This window comes from Apteryx rowi, unplaced genomic scaffold (genome assembly GCF_003343035.1).
Source record: "Apteryx rowi isolate R43461 unplaced genomic scaffold, aptRow1 scaffold_940, whole genome shotgun sequence".
Lineage (NCBI taxonomy): Eukaryota > Metazoa > Chordata > Aves > Apterygiformes > Apterygidae > Apteryx > Apteryx rowi.
The window spans coordinates 102485-121187 of record NW_020451250.1 but is presented as its reverse complement, the minus strand read 5'-3'; the positions used below and the strand labels follow the sequence as shown (position 1 = coordinate 121187).

Genomic DNA, 18703 nt, shown 5'->3' with positions numbered 1-18703 from the left:
AGGATCACATTTCCAGCGCCTCCCTCCACCTGTCTCCCAGGCCCTCTCCAAAGCATCCCTGGAGACATTTAACCCTCCCTGATGCCCCCATCTCTCCCTCCGAAGGAGCAGGGGCTCGAGGAAGGAGCTAGGCTTTTCATCCCATCTCCAAGGCTGCTGATGAATGCATCTACTTCTGTTGGACACTGAAGGAACCTTGGGTGAACCTGGGTGAAATAAATACCTGAAATAGATGCCCTTTATTTCTCTTAGCATCTGGTGGACCCCAAACATTCTCCTTTGCAACCCATGGTGGTAGACAACACTACGAGAAGTTCCTAGCCCTGCACCCATAGGAGAAATGGGATGCAACCAGGGGAAAATAAAACCACYTTGGCCTGCCCTTGGGGGTTTAGTAGCAGGATTATGTTCAGAGGCGCAGGCTGCCTCCAGACCATCAGGAACGCTGCATGCGAAGAGCTATTAATACAAGTGTCTGGAGAAGGAAAACATACAGACGAGCCAAATTCTGCTGCCGGTTATAGGCCTGCAGGTTTATTGACAGAGCTGCAACAGAAAGAGGCCAGATGCACAGGGGAGCCCTGGAGAGCGACTGGATCCAGCTGTCCTAATTTAGCGCCGTAAAGCAATACCCTTCGGGATTAGATCTAAAGCTCTCGGCGTCAAAACGGCCGTACCGCGTTAGAGCCAGGGGCCACGTAGCCCAGCATCCCGTCCCCACCATGGGCTAGTCCGAGAGGTCCTCGTGCCACTCTTCATTACAGAGGTCCGTCTCGCAGCAGGCGTACAGGGACTTCAGGCGGGACTCGGTGTCCGATGGCCGCTCTCTGCCGCAGTTCAACAACGAGGTGCAGCCTTGCTGGTAATAGAGCGTCACCTTCCCTGCAGGGACGGTGGATGGAGAAGGACCATGATTAGGAGGTGCTGCTGGTAGAGCATCCTCAGGGTTTGAGCAAGAGCAAGGCCAGATGGTGATGCCACACTGCAGCCACGCTCCGTGGCCTCCTCTTTGCAGCAAAACCAGGTGACTGATGATCTGTCTGGCATCTAGGTGTGAGGAGACACCATCTCCGCACACTTACATCTGTCAGGATCACTACACACACCAGCTGGTGCAAAAAGTGGCATTGAACTAACCAAGCCCTGTGGTGGACTTTGAGGTTAACCAGGGACTAATCATCCCATTAAATAGCACACCAGAATGGAAACCACACCTGATTTGTTTTAAATTAATTAGGAGAAAGAAAGATCTAGATAGGGAGACAGGCAAGACTCATGCAGCCTCTTCAAGAGGCAGCAAGTCCTTTGCCAAAAAAAGACTTATTCACCATACATAGGACAACCTCCACTGAGGGAAGCGTTCCCAAAGGAAGTTTTTTTTCCCTTGCTTTAACCCTTTCCCACATCACCGTCTCATCATTGCTTCCTCATTCGTTCTGCTAATGCATTTGGTCTTCCAAAACAAGTAGATACATAAGGGGACAAGCCCCAAACAGAACAAAACACCCAATTTTGACCCATACGTACCCAGGAAAGTTTTAATGATGGCACATCTCTCTCTCCGCTCGCAGGTCGTCTCGTTCGCTCCATGGAAGCATCCAATTAAGGGGAATTTGTACTTGCAGACCTTGCACTGAAGAGCCTCGACTACAGCAGATAGAGAAGATGCAATGAGGCCCGTGCTCCCTTCTACAACAGCGGAGTTGTGGGGGATTTTGCAATTGCTTTGAATGCCCTACAATAAGATTGGGGCAACTCCGGAGAAGATTTAGAGCCCTCCAGGGGAAGGGAGCGAGCAGCACCTTCACTCTTATAGACCCCGAACCTTAGGATAGAGGCAGATGATGCCTATGGACACACAACCGATCTTGGCAGAGCTTCTCAAATGTAGCTGTGGCCATAGGTAAATAGACCCCAGACCAAACCACCAACCCATGGAGAAGAAATTTGGAAATGAGCTCTGGGGTGGGGTTATCCACAGCACAACCATCACAACAGCTCTCTGGGTGAGACCATATGCACATCTAGCCCAGGATCCAGCGACCTACGGTTCAAGAGATGCCTGACCTAGAGGTGATATCTTCACATTTAATAGCTCCCCTGGAAGTCAGTGGAGAGAAACAGCCATTTCTAAGTGTTTCTGCCCTTTATCGCATCCCGTTGAACTGTGACCCTCCACTTACCAACCCCGATGCACAGGACCACAGCCAGCCCCACGAAGAGCACCTTCATGGTGGGAAAGGGGAACATGGTCCGACCTCCCAGCTCCATGTGGCAAATCAGTGTGGACTAATCTGCAAATGGAAATGGCTCAGGCAGTTTATTAATCCTCATAATGAATTTCATCCATGTCCAGCTCTCTAGCAGGGGGAGAGCTGATCAGACGTAAAATCTCACAGTACAAGTGTTGGCGATGTCCCCTTTGGGGACAAAAAAAAAAAAAGCAGAGAAACTTGAAGTATATTGTATATTGAAGCGTATATCCTCCAGCACCTTTAAACAGCTGAAATAGAGAAGGGTGGAAAAGGCAGAAAGCTCCCAGGCAAAATATAATTATCCTATAAGGAAAAAAACCCCCCACATTTCTTCATTTTTCTCCGCCTTTTGCTTAGAAACAGCTGGGATTCAGGCATCCCTCCCCCTCTATCTCACCTCCACCAAAAAGCAGGTGGGCTTTTTAACCATTTCGCCAGCACATCTCTTGGAAAATTCCCTGTCCCGGCAATTTTCCATACTCAGAAGCAGACAGCTTTGGACAGAGACTAACGCAGGAAAGGAAAAAGGGTTGAGGGAGCCAAAAGAGAAAGCCGCCCAACGTGGGGCTCGAACCCACGACCCTGAGATTAAGAGTCTCATGCTCTACCGACTGAGCTAGCCGGGCTCTCGTAAAACAGTTTCTTTGCTCCGTGTCTCGAGGAGGTTGTAAATTCGTTTTCCCCCAGAGTAGAAAGTTTATCGGTATAAAAATAGCGATATAAAAATAAGTGGAAGCTGATATAGGAGGGTATGTTTGGGTGGTGCCGGCTGCCACGAAACCTTGCAGCAGGAGGGAGATGTGCGGGGAGGGAAGCAAGAAAAAGCAAGAAGAAAAAGCCCCCAGCCGTAAAACCCGAAGCAAGAGCGGAAAAAGGCTCTTACCAGGCTCTGCTTCCCGCTTGCAGTCGGAGCATCCGCCTGCCCGGGCATCGCCGCAGCCTTTATAGCCCCTTTCCTCCCGCGCCGGGGCTGACCCAGGGCCTGAACGACCTCGGGACCGCCGGGGGATATTGTTCGGCTGGAACAATGCTTTCATGTGCACCTGGGCAAACACAGCTCCTGAGCGAGCCCGGACAATCCTTCCGGGACACGAAGGCATTCATTATTTAGGCAAGTCCTCCCTCCCTTGTTCAGCATCATGTTTAACCACACTCTGGCTTATCTCACTCCATGCRGCCCTTGCAATTTTTTCATGCGGTAGAGAAAAGGCTAAAAAACAGCTGAACCAGCCCAGGGCAGGCAAATATTCACCCAATCTTGGAGCAACTAGCAGGACACGAGCCTGGCCTTTGCATTTCATTAATCTTGCAAGTGGGACTTGCACAAAAAGAGGTTCAGCGCTTCCTACTCTCTCCCTGCCTCTCTTGCATTTTTGTTGTTTCCATCCTCCTCGCCCACCACTATTTTTTCCATGCTGCAGCAATACCAAAATGCACCATTCCTGGACTCCTGCAAGCCAAAAAGCTCTTGTGCACCAGGGTTGTTGCCTCCTTTTAGAAATACAGACAGGTGCGAACYGCAGCAGTGCAGCAGCTGGCCAAACAACATGCTGTAGGGACCAAACAGGCTGGCTGCAGGTAGCTGAAAGCCAGCTAGCAACCCACGCCAGCAGCTGCTTGCTTAATGCATGAGCTTAATGTATGCAGTTAAAGAATTGATGCAATCTGCGGGCACTTAAAAAAACAGAGCTCATAACAGAGCCTAGTCCCAGGGGGGTCAAATCTCTGTTGCAGAGAGTTTAATCTGGATAGTTACAGCCTTAAGTAATGACATATTTAATTGCTGGCTTAGGAGGTAATTCCAAGAAACCTGCCTGCCTGGTCCAAGAGTTTTTCCGGGCTCTTTGGCTTCACCTGCAACAACCCAGCATGATGTTTATGCAGCCGGTATTGTGCCAACAGCAGAAATATGGATGATACCTGCGTTCCTCCAAACGTGAAGCCAGATTTAACTGCTCAAGGTGCTCAGAAGCGAGGAGGAAGCTGCTGGCAGCTTGGATCCTCRTGCACTGGCTGCACATCCTGATCCATACAACTCCGAGGGGGAGCGTGGAATCACACTTTCCTGGTCAGGCCAGGAAAGGAGCTGAAACTGCAGCTTGCAAAAATCCCCAGGAAAATACTATTGGAGCCATTATTTCTGTGCAAAGCCTGCAGAGAGCAGTAATAAATGACAACGCAGCCTTGGGGCTTGAGACAGAAGCAGGGAGAAATCACCCTGCAAGGCTGGAGACTGAATGAAAGCACAGAAGAGCGGGAAAGGGAGGCAACTGGTGGAAGGGATGAGAAAAGGAGAAGAAAAAGGGATTTTTCCTCCCTTTTGCTGAAAGGGAATGAACATTCAGAGGCCACTCCATTCCCCTATGACACCAGGCAGGTGCAACTCCTTCCTCATACTTTACCATTTTATCTCACAGCATGGAGATAAAAAAACCAGATTTTTTTTTTTTTTTTTTGCGCTTCTTCTTGTGTGAAATGGCTCCGAATTTTGGCCACGAAGGAAAAAAAAAGGGGGGGGGGAATAAGAAAAGGAGACGCGCCCAACGTGGGGCTCGAACCCACGACCCTGAGATTAAGAGTCTCATGCTCTACCGACTGAGCTAGCCGGGCCGCCGAAAAAAAGGGATGGTGCAGCCCTGAGGCGGCAGCCCGGGGTGCAATGGGCAAAAGGGCGGATTTGCCGGGGAGRGGAGAAGGGGGGAAAAGCTGCGACCTGGCAAAACTTGTTGCAGCTGGAGCGCAAATTCCCGTGCTCTGCCCCRGGGGCTTTCCAGGCACGGGTCCCACACGGGGAACGCGCGAGTGGGGAGCAGAGGAGGGCGAGAGCATGGAGAGCCTGGATGCCCCGCATAGCACGGGTGGGAAAGTGCGTGGCAAAAAAGAAAAAGCGGGAAAAAAAGCCTAGAAACCCGAGTTCCCTGACCGGGAATCGAACCCGGGCCGCGGCGGTGAGAGCGCCGAATCCTAACCACTAGACCACCAGGGAGCAGATACACAGTATTTTGCCCGGATATAACACCACATTTAGGGGTTTCCCGGGGGGACCCGTCGGAGCTGCTTTTTGCTGGCCCCACGGGGGTGAGAACGCAAAAAGGAGGGTTGCATCCAACGCAGAGGGGTCCCCGGCGTTTTCCCTRCAAAAAGACCCCCCCGCCCCCTTTTAAGAACCCAACCTCCTGCAACGTGAAAGTCCTTGGGCTTGTCTTCTGCTGCCCTCCAGCGRTGGGCCCTTTTTGGTGGCTTCTCCAACACCTTGAAGTCCTCCTGGGACCGGGCTTCGGAAAAACGGGCACCAGTCGATCGTGATTTCACTGCAAAGGGACGGGTCTCAGCAGAGATGGGGAAAGGAAGGGAGAACCTAGTTTTAACAGCGGTGTGTTGTGCTCCAGAGAGTTTATTGAACACAGAGTCGGGGATTTCGGCTGTTGTTCTAGATCACGTCCAGCAAACAAATAAATCCATGCAGGAGCAGCAACATGTGACTGYAAAGTTGTCCCCCCTCTACCCAAGTCTTATTTTCCAGCTTGGACACAGGCTGGACACATGCAAAACTCATTGGGGGAAGGGAGGAGACACTCACCACTTGGTTTTGACTTTGGATACGATGCCCGAGAAATGAGCTGAGACAAACCACGGCACAAGCTGACAGGTGAAATGATGGGAAGAAACTCAACTAGAACAAAGAAACTGGATGTGACAGTCAAGCTCCTCCAACAGAGCTAGGAAGAGGCTGATTGCTCAGGGCTGAGCTTAAATAGAGCCCCTGGGCCATGGGCAGGGTGTGAGTGTGGGTCCCAGGTGGGGCTGATCAGGGCAATTAATGCCTGTTARCACCCTCAGGGCCCTTGGTCCTTCCACATGAGCCAAAAACCTGCTGTAGGTCACAGGAAAACATGGTGGCCGAGGTTGGAGGCATCTCTAGAGATCATCTGGGCCATCTGCTCAAGCAGGGTCACCTGGAGCACATTGCCCAGGACCATGTCTGGTTGGATTTTGAGTATCTCCAAGGATGGAGATGCCACAATTTTTCCAGTCCCCACAGTATATGTATAAGCTGAGGACATGACACCTAAGATTTGCCCAGAGTCACCTTTATCTGTATCCAAACTAGTGATGGAAGGATGAAGACTTTTGATGCCTCTGAAACAGCTGCCAAAACAGCATCCTTCAAAGCCTCACCAATGCAAACATATAAATGCAAATTATTCCTCTGCATCCATGCAAAAAGCAACCACTGGCAATTCTGAGTGCCGAGGAGTCCTGGGATGAAGGCCTCATCTCACTCCCTTCGTAGAGGGCTTGGGCTCCTAACTGCCCAGGAATAACCACTACGTTAAATCATGGAAGGATGGCAGGTTTTCCAAGGCCATCATGTCTTTCTAGATAGATGGAGCATATGGATGGGAAACAAATGCTGCTGTCTCAACAGGTTTGAGAAGATGCTTGCCCACCTATGTCTACGTATGCAGGGTAAACAAAAGGAGGGTACCCCCCCCCCCCGAAAAAAGCATTGTTTCTGCCTGGTTTCGAACCAGGGACCTTTTGCATGTTAGGCAAACATGATAACCACTACACTACAGAAACCTGCAGAGATACCTGCTGGAGGCCATATTCGGTGGGAAACAGGCTGTTTCATGGAGCTCCTCCACTCCCAATGACACTCTCCACATCTGTTTGCCCTTCTTTTCCTCTTCCCCAGGAGGACAGACAAGGAAAACATCTCTCCCTCCTCGTCAACACCCATGTGGGTTCTTCATGGGCTCTTTTGGRTGGTCAAAGCAAGGGACACAACCAAGAGAAACTCAATACAAGGTTTGTTCGCATTGAAGCTGTTTGCAGCCCCTTCTACCTGGAGAGAAGATGGTGAGTAGACTACCTTTTGCTTCACAGCCAGGGAAAATGCTCTGATTACAGCTGCTTTTCTTTATTTCCATTCCAACAAAGCAAGGAGACTGCAGCCAAAGCCTGGCTTCACGCTAAAGGCGAGGAAAACACGCCTGGGGAGAAATCATGCGACCTTCGCAGTGAGGATGGGCCTTTCCTCCCCAGCCTTGCACAGACTGGGATGGAAGGGAAAAAAAAGGACCATGCAGCAGGGAGACACCAGGAAAAGGAGTTGGAGTTACCAGCCTTGCTCCATTTGGGAGCCACAGGCTGCTTTTCTGCTCATTCACCACTTCGCCTGTGGTGAGGAGGAGGGCGGCCAGGGAACCTTCTCCGGGGAGACCAGAGTCAATGTCCCCACACATACGGGACTTCACAAATGGCCTGGCTCTTCTATTTTCCCCAGGACAGAGATGGTAAAAACCATAATAGTGTTTCCGCCTGGTTTCAAACCGAGGACCTTTCACATGTGAAGCAAACGTGATAACCACTACACTACAGAAACTGGGTGAGCTCTATTATTTTGCATCATATCTGCAAGAGTCAGGATCTCCAGCATTTGCTCCAGGATCTCCAGGGCATTTGCTCCAGGATCTCCAGGGCATTTGCTCCAGGCACCACAAACCCACCTGGGAAACGCCACCACATGCGACTCAGCAGCTTTTCCATCTCTCCAACGTGCTCCTTCCAACGCAGCCCGCAACCCCGCCTGTTCCGGGCCCGTTTCCTTTGCCCGTGCGGCTTCAAGCTTTGGGCTTCAACCCAAAGCTGCGCCCGCTCCCCAGGTCCATCATCCTTCCTGCACTTCTTCTCGGGTGCAGCGGTGGGACCTGCTGGGGGAGTGGGCTGGGGGGGTAGCAAGGGTGGAAAAGACGGAGGTGGGTGTTTGGGGTGGCCACGGGAGACCTTGCCTCATCCTCCTGCAGAGAGGGTGCAAGGAGCTGTACACACTGGGTTTCTGTAGTGTAGTGGTTATCACGTTCGCCTCACACGCGAAAGGTCCCCGGTTCGAAACCGGGCAGAAACAAGGTGCTGTTTTTCCCTCCTTGTCCTGGGAAAATGGAAAACTACAGCCTCTTGTTTCATTGAGTTCCGGGCAACGCATTGATCACGTCCGGGTTTTGTTTCTGTTTCCTCCATGGTAATAAACCCACGGGAAAGAAAACAGGATGCGTTCTGCTGTCAAATTTTGCTAAATTCTTGCAAGAAGCAGGATAGTACCATTAAGTCCCATATACATGTGTGCGTCACGGTATAGAAAACAGAAGGTTTCACCGGGCTGGGAGGGAATGGAGCCAGGTCTTTTGCGTTTTGTATTTCATCCCCACTGCTCTGCATTTGAAATGGAGTTTTCTGAAAGAAGTAAAAGGAGGAGATGCTTTAAAAAGAAAGAAAAAAAGAAACCAAAAGCTTTGTTTCTGCCTGGTTTYGAACCAGGGACCTTTCGCGTGTTAGGCGAACGTGATAACCACTACACTACAGAAACCAGCTGTGCGCACYTTGCAGCATCCTTTCCAGAGGTGGCTCCAATCAAGTCTTCAAATCCCACCTGGACACAGCCATGAGCGACGGGATCGAGCTGATTTTTTTGAGCGGGGGATCGGTGCAGAGCTCTCCCGAGGTCCTGAGCCCCCTCTGATTTGTTAATATTAAAGAATTAGTCATTTCTGTAGCCATTGCCTGCTTCGTTGGGGGTGAGAAGATGTTTCRTTTTGAGCAAGGTGGCAGCATGAACATGAGCTCATGATGGGGGGCTGCTGGGATAGCAGGCAGTGCATCACCTCCTGGATGTGACAATATCTACGTGCAGAGAAGTCCTTCGGGATCCCATTCCCGGAGGAAAGGCAAGGGAAAAATAATAATTTTCTAAGATTTCGCTTTCTTTGATGAAAGAACATTCCCTGACCGGGAATCGAACCCGGGCCACGGCGGTGAAAGCGCCGGATCCTAGCCACTAGACCACCAGGGAGAACTGAAAAAGGATTTTTAGTTATTTCCACTCGCCCGGGAGAAAGGGGCAGTTTATACCCATCAGGGCACGGCCTGGGCAAGCCCGACCCCGACGTGGCTAGTTTGGGCCCACTAAGCTAACACGAGGTGGCAACTTCGGGGCCAAAGAGCGCTAGAAATACGCTGGTGCCGGTGGGGATAATCCAGATTTTCTGTTTTCTGCCCTGAAACCTGGCGGATTTTCTCTCTCCCTGGGACCTTGCTGAAAGCCGGGAAAATGAAGCTGGCGCTGCCACAGCCCTTCCTCCTGCCCTTTGCAGGAGAGGCCCCAAAAATGTGCAAAAATAAAAGATGAGATTGACAGAAAAAACGAAAATGTAAGTTCCCTGGTGGTCTAGTGGCTAGGATTCGGCGCTTTCACCGCCGCGGCCCGGGTTCGATTCCCGGTCAGGGAAAAAGAGGCTTTTCTTGTCCGAAATTCAGCAATATTTACCCTTTTTAATGTCTTTGATTTACGTCTGCTAGAAAGTTTAGTTGTTATTCCCCCAAAACACCCATCGGAGATTAAAACTGCCGAGCTATTTCTGCAAGAGAAATGTTTCTCCAGCAGCTATTTGTCCTTCTAGTCAATGAATAGTGTAAGCCGCTGACTTCCAAATCTCTCCCGAAAAGTCGCAAAAATTACTTTCCCAGGAATGTTTCTGCCCGGTTTCGAACCGGGGACCTTTCGCGTGTGAGGCGAACGTGATAACCACTACACTACAGAAACCACCTGTGCACCTTTTTCCCCCTCCCTGGCCCCTCACTCTTACCCTGGCGTTTAAACTCACCCGGGTCCCCGGGTACAAAAGCACGGGTGAAAAAAAAGCCCTCACAAAAAAGAGGGTTTTCTCCGGATTCTCAGAGCTGCTATTTCTAGCATTCAAACCATCCAAGCAGGAAAGATTTCACAGGGAGGTTCCTTCCCGGTCACTCTCTTGGTTTTCCGGAACAGGAGGAAAAAGAGACTGAAGCTAATACATAGCATAGGAAAGAAGAAGTAATTTTAGGAAAAAATATGCCCGGCTAGCTCAGTCGGTAGAGCATGAGACTCTTAATCTCRGGGTCGTGGGTTCGAGCCCCACGTTGGGCGCTTGCGTCTCGTATCCTTCCCCTTTTTATGCTCCCACGGAGCAGTCTGATGCAATTCCTTCTTTTCCATCCCTGCGCTCCCAAATCGGCTGTTGCAGCCTCCGGTAACTCCAGCATAAACACAGCACTGAAACAACCCCACCAAATGTGTCGGCGGGGATATTTTCCCTTTTCTGAGCAATTTTTTTCACCGTCAGGATGGCCGAGTGGTCTAAGGCGCCAGACTCAAGGCTGTGCCTTCCTTTCCCTGGGTATTCTGGTCTCCGAATGGAGGCGTGGGTTCAAATCCCACTCCTGACAGGCCAATTTTTTGGTTTTTTTTGGGGGCCACAAAATGATTTCTTGCACCTGCGTCACCGAAGCTACGAAATCACGGCCCGAAGATGATCGGTTTCACAGGAGTTTTCCACGCGGGGGCTTTCAGCACATTTCTAGCGGTGGCGACGGTGGAGAAGGGCAGCGGTTTTGATGGGACTCATTCCATCTTTATACTGAACTCGCTGGTCAGCTACAAAAGCAGCTTGTTTTCATCGGGAACCCTAAACCTTTTTACCTGCTGGTTGTATTTTTTGGACAAGGGGCTCTTCCAAATACTGCAGGGACCTGCGAACCGCCACGGCAGCAATCGCCCGGAGCGCAATTAAATGGCCAAAGCCTCGCCGTGGCCTCTAGTATGACTTTAGGAGCGGTGTCTCGAGGAAGATGCTTTTGGGAGAAGTCTCGGGCCAAATTTAGGGAAACAGCTGGATCACGAAAAGGACAGGAAGAAATCCGAAAAGAGTGCGTTTCTGTAGTGTAGTGGTTATCACGTTCGCCTCACACGCGAAAAGTCCCCGGTTCGAAACCGGGCAGAAACACCTCTATTTTTCTTGTTTTTAAATTATTATTAGTCCTCCTGGGTTTTTTTATTGTTTTTTCCTCTCCTCTTTCCCCAAAGAGGTTCTGCCTTTCCAGTTCAGCCCGCGTTTTAAGGCAGGTGTTGTGCCTCTTGGCACCAAAGCACACCTCTATGCCCAGCTGTTCTCAAATGGAGAGGGGCATTAAGCAGGAATGGGAATGAGCGAAGGAAGGAGTGAATGAGCGAGGGAAGAGGACGCAATAAGCAGGAAAAGGAAGAGATGCTTCTTTTCCTAGTATGAGAAGCTCTCCCTGAAAAAGGGGGAGCTGAAAAGAGACAAAAACAATGTTCCCTGACCGGGAATCGAACCCGGGCCGCGGCGGTGAGAGCGCCGAATCCTAACCACTAGACCACCAGGGAGCCCATGCACAATTCAGTGCACTTTGCAGCCTCCAAGCTATCAAGAACTGCTCTATTTCGATGATTTTTCCTTTATGTTCCATCTATTTTCGGCCCCTTCCCCGTCGTTATTTCACCTTAGCACCTCGGTGGCAACGTGCATCTCCAGTAGCAATTACATACCAGGAGTCAGCTCATGACTTTCCTTTGGAAAACAGTGGCCCAGCATCTCCCAGGGACACTGAAATTAGATTTCCCCTCACCAAGTGTTTCTTTGACATAGGGAAAGAAAGCCCCATGGCAGACCACTAAGGCCCACCCTTGCACACAGCATCTTATTGGGGAACCAGCTTTGCTTTGCTGGTCCTGGAAAACAATTTGGCTCCTAACTCTGACTGAGGCGCTGCAGCTCTTGGGAGTTCAGGGCCCCCGATTTCTTTGCCAGACTAGACCTCGATACCCACCTCCCAACCCAAATGACTTCGACAACTGGGTTTCAAAGGAATCCCTCCCTACCTGAGCTTTTTGAAACCAAGCGGATGCAGGCAGAAGCACTTGCTCGCGTGAGCATCCTCTATCGCCTTTGGGTTCCTCCTTACATTCCCAGTTAACCTTTAGGCACTAGCTGGCACTGAGGCTGTTGTTCGATACGAGGTTAAAACCAACACTGCCTTGAGAAGGCTTTATTTCTCTTGGGTTTAGGCACCTCCAGTAGACTTGCCTCCATGCCACCTAGACAATCTCTTACACATGGTTTGTTGACCCATTTCTAGATGAGCTCAGTTACACCCTTCCTGTCATTCTCCRTTGACTCGAGAGGGATTGCAGGCTGCATGGCTACATCTGGAGAGGCGAATCCTTGCAATGCATTTAGAGCAAAGATATGACTGTCATGCAGCACTAAGCACTGATCCAACACAAACTGGGGGTCTGGATATTGATTTGATGTCGTACCGGTAGCCTTTCTGCAAGATCAGGCATTGTCCACCTCGCTGTTGGCTTAGCTGACCACCTCTGTGTAAAAGACTGCAAAAAAGCTTGAAACCATCCTGAACTCCTTGCGTTCTCCAGGCTTGCACACCTTCATCTGCAGCATCTAAAGGGAGAGGTTCCATCGCGCAGCTGCAGCGGGACGTCCTGAAAGCTCAGCGAGCCAGAAAAGCTGGGCAAAGGGTCCAACAAACAGCAAAAACACCCAGGAGAAGGTAGGGAGAAGGAAATCTGGGTCCATCGCTTTGGGAATCAGCATAGGTTCAGCTTAGCTGCACTGCTGGCAAAGTCTTCTGCCAGTAGAGCAGTCCTCCTCCCATGTGCCACCAGTTCTGCAACAGCAGATGCTTCTTGCTGAGTTAGATGATAGGGAAGGAGAATTTGCCATCCTGCTTGTGCTAGGCAGGACAGTGCCTTCTCCACGCTCCCAAAATCCACCTCTGGGGTGCTAGGACCCTGTGGTGTCTCCAGACCGTTGCGAGCGAGGCTCAAGCGGAGGATGTCCCCGGAGCGGTCAGGGGGAGAGAGTGAACTGGCACCCTCTCCCCAGGCAGAGCAGAGGGAGGATTCGCTCCCCTGCGAACAAAGCTGGCGGGTAGGTGAAGATGGGCGCCTCGTTGTCGGCGTCGAAAAATGCCACTCGCCCCTCCTCGTAGTCCAGGTAAATCCCGATCGCCTTGGGGGGAGCCAGCAGGGAGATGGGGATGGTGGGAGAAGTGAGCGCCTGGTACTGGCTCCCGCACTGCCCCATAGCCCAGATCCCCACCTCCGGATTGACGCTGATCCGTCCCTTCCTCCTCACGGACTCCTTGGCCACCCCGACGGCCCAGGCTTCCCCGTCGCCCACCTCCACCTCCCAGTAGTGCCTCCCCGCGCTGAAGCCCTCGCAGCCCAGGACGCAGCGGGAAGCGTCGAATCGCTTGGGGTTGTCGGGCACGGGTTGGCGCGTGTCCTCCCATCTCACACTCTTCCGATCCTCGGAGAGGACAAGGCGGGGATGTGCCGTCTCTGGATCCAGGGTGAGGCTTACTGGGAACAGCGAGAAAGAAAGTGACCGTTGGAGGCAGTGTTAGAAGTAAGGTCCTGGTGCAACGCCATGGAGATGTTCATCCCTAGTTGAGGCAGCATTACTTAGACCTGCTGCAAAAAGACCCACGTGTAATCTCAAAGCCCACTCTGTACCTTGAAATTTCATCAACATCTCCTTGAGAGCAATATTTTTCTGAGGACAACCCGTGGGTTTCTCTTCCAGCTCTGGTGAGACCTTTTCTGAGTTCTGGACATCCTCCTTTTCAAGCCTAGGAAGAAACGAGACCTTTCTGATAATGYTGCCTTCGCTCATAATTGTCATTACACCCTGAGCAATTTTCATATAAAGAGCAGCTTTGTAATAGGATTGGAGCGAAGGCTTGGCCCCAGGGAAGTCATTAATCTCCTGGAGAAGGATTTGCTGACCCAGAGCACACGTTCACTTTGTAAATGTTTTCACCTCAGCTAATGCCTACATGGCCTTTGCCTTTCTTGGAGAGACATGACTCATCTCATTCAGAAGTATGTGATAAAACAGGTCAAATGAATCATGCCCTGCAAGTCCCCTCCTTTTGTCCACAAAGGGGCCGGGATAACCAGCTCTCTGCCCTGGAGACTTCTAAAGTGAGGAGAAAACATTGTCACAACCTCCTGCTTCAGCCAAGCCTGAACTTCTCCCCCTGAGTTTCCTTAGTGCAACCAAATGCTCAGTGAATCAGGAGCCCTCAGCTTGGCTCTCCTGATATGACCCTGGGCAAGCGGTCTCTGCTAGCTTAGCTGTAGTCACCTGAGCACTCAGAGATGGTCTGCACAAATCCCACAGCCCTGCTTCAGTTCCCAAGCATCATGCCCTAAAAGGTCCCTGGATGGCAAAGGCTCTCTAGCATGACCAGCAATGCTTGAAGCCAAGGGAAGTGCAGGTAATAAATGTCATCTTTCCTTATTTGTTTGTTTTTTCTTCCAAATAATCTACCTTCTCAATCTATTTCCAAAGAACATTATTCATGAAGAGGTCTGTTATTGGTATGGAAGTTCACCCAGGGTTCCCTTCCACCTGGAAGCACTCATCAGTATTTAACGTATGGACATCTTAAGACTGCTGGACTATTTTTGACCAGCTCACAAAGGCAAGGTGAGAGAGCTCATCCCACACCCTACAGAAACCAGCATGGACAGTTTTGATGTAGGGAATAGAGGAGAAGCTAAAGCAGAGCTGGAGGTACCATCATCCCACCTGATACACTTGGCTGATCTCCAGCACCCCACTTGGACTCAGCACCTTTTGCTGTGTTCAAGCCTTTTCCTATGTGTCTTTACAGTACCTAGCACGTGGGGGTCATAAGGGGCTGGGATTTCGGTGTCCATCAGTGCCACCACCGTAGAGATAAACAACATTATCATCACAACAAGCGAGAAGGAGCCTCAAACCTGCTCAAGATGCTTCTGCTGTCCTAGAAGGGAAAGATGAGAGAAGGAAGATGAGGTCAGAGCAAAGTCAACCTGATAGTTAACAACAAGCATCTACCGCAGGGCTGTAGGCTGACCTTGGGGAATGAGGCACTCCTGTGTTTCCCCACGTCCAAAATGAGCCCCAAAATATTGATCTGCCTGCAGAGCATTTGCAGATCTGCTGCTGGGCTAGGCGAGGTCGCAGCAACATTAATGAGATGCTCTTTGTGGTTGTCTTCCATCACCCACAGCCTTTCATATCGCTTCCCTTTCAGTAAGGGCATCATCACTACTAATGCACACCACCGCTTTGGCGTATTTGAACATTTTAAATTGCGGGAAGAGTTAACTAGTGCCTGTACGTGAGTTTGGGTGCCCTGTTTGGATGATTAGCTAAAGGGAAGATGAATGGCCTCCAGAAAGCGCCCATTGTTCCTCCATGAAGTATAAAGGTAATGGTTTTGGATGGAGACATTGCAAATTGGGTAGATGAATCCCATACTCAGAAATGCGTGGTCACCCAAGGAGATCGCACTTGATTTAAAACATTCATGTGGATAGCTGGGCCACGTTTGTGATCAAGAAAGTTATGTTTTAAGAAAATTATGTATTTAATATGATGATTTTTTTTTAAGCTTTAAAAGAGAGTATTTAGAGTGAATTTGACTTCTGGGCTGGTGGCACCAGCCATGTTCCTGGTCAGTCTTTCCTGGGGTCTGAGCTCTCACCTGCAGGAATTCGGATGCCGGCTGCTGACACTTCTCTTCCAGCTCTCTAATATCCTCGCTGATGGAGGCGATCTCCTCCGAGAGCCTGGTGATGTTCTCCTCCTGTCTCTTCACGATCTCCTGATCCAGCTCCGCCAGCCGGCCCAGGAGAAGATGCTCCTGGCCCTCCACGAACTGGTGCAGCTCCTCGATTTCGGACACGACCTTCTGTCTCTCCGTTTCCACCCGTTCCTGCAACAAGAACGGATACRCGCAAGGACCAGGAAGGGTTGTGAGAGGTCGCAGATGAGCTGGGTTAGGGTGACAAATTTCAGTACAGCACAACCTGGTGCAGAGCAGAGAAATGCTCAATACTTGAGGGTTTTTTTTTTTTTTGCGCTATTTTTAGGCTGAAGTTGCTGACTATGGGCATTTCCCATGGACTGTCACCTTTGTACCTGCAATACTGTAGACCTTTGAACAACAGGGGAAGAAACAAAACAGAACCATAAACAGATAAGTCAGGGAAAGGGATCAGAGAAAGGGAAAGCAAGGCAAGAAAGAAGCAACTGGGTGACTCCCCTTTCTGTCACAGGGAAATTGTGCATGTTCCCAGTCTGCTGAGATGTACAAGGAGCAGGAGACATGGGGGAAATGGGAGTATCTCTCAATCTACCCCAGGGACAAGCTGTCACCACCACCCAGACCTTCCCACGATGCAGAGAACATCCCCAAGTTCCACATGGGAGATGAAAGGAAGGAAGGAAGACCAAAGAAACATTGCCAAAGATCACGTATCTCCATGTCCATCATTGCAGCCAGCAGGACAACCGAAAGGAAAGAAAGGGAGAAAGCCACCACCATCCGAGGACAAAGATCCAGATGCTTACAAGGAAGTTCAGGCTTTTCCCTTCCTCAGCAGTTTTCAGCCCCAGCAGTTTTTCTCTCTTATCCTTCAGGATCTGCACATGGGCCTGGAATTTCTCCTGAGTAGAGAAGGACCATCTCATTAGTGCATTTTCTTCCCATAGTTAAGTCCATCCCTGTCCCCTGTTAATCCCACCCAGCTGGACACACCTCCTGCAAACTTGCTGGATTCTCCCCTGCTTAATAATGTGATAATCTGGAATTTTTCTCCCATTGCCAGGGGGATGTTCCTGACATATCGGGAGAGAAAGACCCGGGCCAAGGACTRGAGCGGACACAAATGCTGCTTTCTCCCGCTGCCATGACACACAAAAAAACAGGGGCTCTTTCCCAAGCTGGAGCAGGCCGTTCCTGCGGCTGCCGCCAGCTTGCAGACAGGCAACTGGCAGCAATGCAAGAAGGAAAATGATCCGGCAGGATGGGGAATTAAAGGTGTTTAAGCCGGGGCAGCTGCTGAGAAAGCACAAACGAAAGCAGCTCTGGTTTAACACCAGGAGCCAGGGCCTCCTTGAAGGAGGTCTCCAGCCATGACTTCTGGACGTGCTTGTTGCAAACTCTCCAGGCAGCTGAGCCACGCTAGTGCTGCAAGTCCGCTGTGCCGAAATGATGGTGCAGCTCCAGAAGGGCCCTGGATCATGTACCCAGAGCTGCAGCATCGCCCAGAGAGGTGGGATCCTGCACCACAGAGGTGCAATGAGGTGGCGCGGCCTTGCACGGCTCGCTGGAAGCATGCAGAGACACCAGCCCCCATTGCACCTGCACCAGCCCCGAATGCTGCCGCGGGTTCACAGTGGTGCCGGGCTCTGAGCCGCATGCGCGCGAGGAAACCCCACCCTCCACCCAGCTATGCCGCACATTTGCAGCAAGAGCAAATTTCACTTCACCTCGGCGGTGAAACTGACTTTCTCTGAAAGCATTTGCGTGTGCACAGTGAAACTGCAGCCCAGACCGTGGACGTGCAGTGAAAGCACCTTGCACATCCGCACCGTAACACCTCATTCAATGTGGTGCATGTCCACACGCAGCATCTCCTGCGCCCCAAATGCCCAAGACAGCATAGGTGACCTTGCTTTAAGCAAGAAGTTGGGCTAAATGATCTCCTGAGGTCCCTTCCAGCCTGAATTAAACGATGATCCTATAATGATGCTGGGACCAACAGCTTCAAGCTGGTAGGAGCAACCAGCAATGTAAGCGAGGGGGGAGCATTGGGGCAAAGCAGAGCGTGGACTGAAACACAGGGAAACCTAGATGTTTGCCAGCAGAGCAGCTTCTTCCTCCCATTCCCTCCTCCCTCTGTCCCTCTCCAGGACCTCCTACCTTGTACTCCTCCGCTGCCTCCTCGATGGGGACCACGGCGTGAGCCCGGTGCGCCTGGGACTCCCTGCAAACCAGGCAGATGGGGGTCCGGTCCTCCTCGCAGAAGAGCTTCAGAGCTTCCTGGTGCTTCTCGCACAGCTTCTCCCCGCCGGCGCCTCCTTTGGCCGCCTGCAGGCTGAGCCGCTTGGCGATCTCGATGATTTTGGCCAGCTCGCGGTTGGGTCTCAGGTTTCTCTGCGGGGCCGTCTCCTTGCACTGGGGGCAGGGGAAAGCGCTCTCCGCTTCCTCCCAGCAGCGGGTGATGCAGGAGCGGCAGAAGTTGTGGCCGCAGTGGATGGAGACGGGGTCCTGGAAGAAGCCCAGGCAGATGGAGCAGGAGGCTTCGTCGTGGAAGCTTTCGACGGGGCCGGCCGAGGCCATGGGGCCGCGTCGCCGGCGGCTGCTGCCCTTCTTGCAGGTGCCTCCGGCCCCGAAAGCGAGCGGGGAGATTCGCCGGCGAGAGGCGCGGGCTCGCTCCGGGCAAAGCGCGGCGCTAAACGGCTGCGGAGGGGAAGGGAGAAGCCGCCTTTCCCCGCAGGGACGTGGCGGGGCGAGAGGAGAGCAGATCAAAACAACCATCCTTAACAGCCAGCCTTGTTAGCAACCCACCTGCGGCTTCGTACGACCCCCCCCACCCTCCAAATGGAGGGAAGGGGGAACCCCAGCCCAAAGCCTCCCCGTGCGCACGAGCACCCGGAGACGGGGCGTTGCACCCATCACCCTCCGCCTCCCGCTTTCCCTCCCCGCCCACCTTTTCCCTGGTTACTCCCGAGTTTATCCCTAGAATT

At 51.6% G+C, this 18703-nt stretch overlaps 2 protein-coding genes and 14 non-coding genes across 20 annotated transcripts in view; 6 read left to right on the top strand and 10 right to left on the bottom strand.

Moving 5' to 3' along the window:
- LOC112978522 (zinc finger protein 585A-like) overlaps positions 1 to 18703 on the top strand; it is a 159105-nt gene that overhangs the window by 65826 nt on the left and 74576 nt on the right. The gene's annotated exons all lie outside the window — the stretch shown is intronic.
- On the bottom strand, positions 2809 to 2881 carry TRNAK-CUU. Its single transcript has one exon. It is a non-coding gene; the product is annotated as a tRNA-Lys (tRNA).
- TRNAK-CUU lies at positions 4793 to 4865 on the bottom strand. The gene has a single exon. It is a non-coding gene; the product is annotated as a tRNA-Lys (tRNA).
- Positions 5170 to 5241, bottom strand: TRNAE-CUC. Its single transcript has one exon. It is a non-coding gene; the product is annotated as a tRNA-Glu (tRNA).
- On the bottom strand, positions 6767 to 6839 carry TRNAV-AAC. The gene has a single exon. It is a non-coding gene; the product is annotated as a tRNA-Val (tRNA).
- On the bottom strand, positions 7572 to 7644 carry TRNAV-CAC. Its single transcript has one exon. It is a non-coding gene; the product is annotated as a tRNA-Val (tRNA).
- TRNAV-CAC lies at positions 8094 to 8166 on the top strand. Its single transcript has one exon. It is a non-coding gene; the product is annotated as a tRNA-Val (tRNA).
- Positions 8553 to 8625, bottom strand: TRNAV-AAC. The gene has a single exon. It is a non-coding gene; the product is annotated as a tRNA-Val (tRNA).
- On the bottom strand, positions 9037 to 9108 carry TRNAE-UUC. Its single transcript has one exon. It is a non-coding gene; the product is annotated as a tRNA-Glu (tRNA).
- Positions 9473 to 9544, top strand: TRNAE-UUC. The gene has a single exon. It is a non-coding gene; the product is annotated as a tRNA-Glu (tRNA).
- TRNAV-CAC lies at positions 9786 to 9858 on the bottom strand. Its single transcript has one exon. It is a non-coding gene; the product is annotated as a tRNA-Val (tRNA).
- TRNAK-CUU lies at positions 10149 to 10221 on the top strand. Its single transcript has one exon. It is a non-coding gene; the product is annotated as a tRNA-Lys (tRNA).
- Positions 10413 to 10520, top strand: TRNAL-CAA. The gene is made up of 2 exons: positions 10413 to 10450; positions 10475 to 10520. It is a non-coding gene; the product is annotated as a tRNA-Leu (tRNA).
- Positions 11005 to 11077, top strand: TRNAV-CAC. Its single transcript has one exon. It is a non-coding gene; the product is annotated as a tRNA-Val (tRNA).
- On the bottom strand, positions 11407 to 11478 carry TRNAE-CUC. Its single transcript has one exon. It is a non-coding gene; the product is annotated as a tRNA-Glu (tRNA).
- Positions 12135 to 18703, bottom strand: part of LOC112978525 (E3 ubiquitin-protein ligase TRIM39-like) — a 7435-nt gene continuing 866 nt past the window's right edge. For 3 of the 5 annotated variants that reach the window (XM_026092127.1, XM_026092126.1, XM_026092128.1), the window contains 6 exons: positions 17877 to 18416; positions 16523 to 16618; positions 15654 to 15884; positions 14905 to 14927; positions 13630 to 13745; positions 12135 to 13476 (listed from right to left, as the gene is read on the bottom strand). In XM_026092127.1, coding sequence (XP_025947912.1) covers positions 12962 to 13476; positions 13630 to 13745; positions 14905 to 14927; positions 15654 to 15884; positions 16523 to 16618; positions 17877 to 18296 — 1401 coding nt within the window. In that variant the 5' untranslated portion in view covers positions 18297 to 18416 and the 3' untranslated portion in view covers positions 12135 to 12961. Of the gene's footprint in view, positions 13477 to 13629; positions 13746 to 14904; positions 14928 to 15653; positions 15885 to 16522; positions 16619 to 17876; positions 18526 to 18703 lie in introns of those variants that run through there. The other 2 variants (XM_026092130.1, XM_026092125.1) reach the window with 2 other exon arrangements.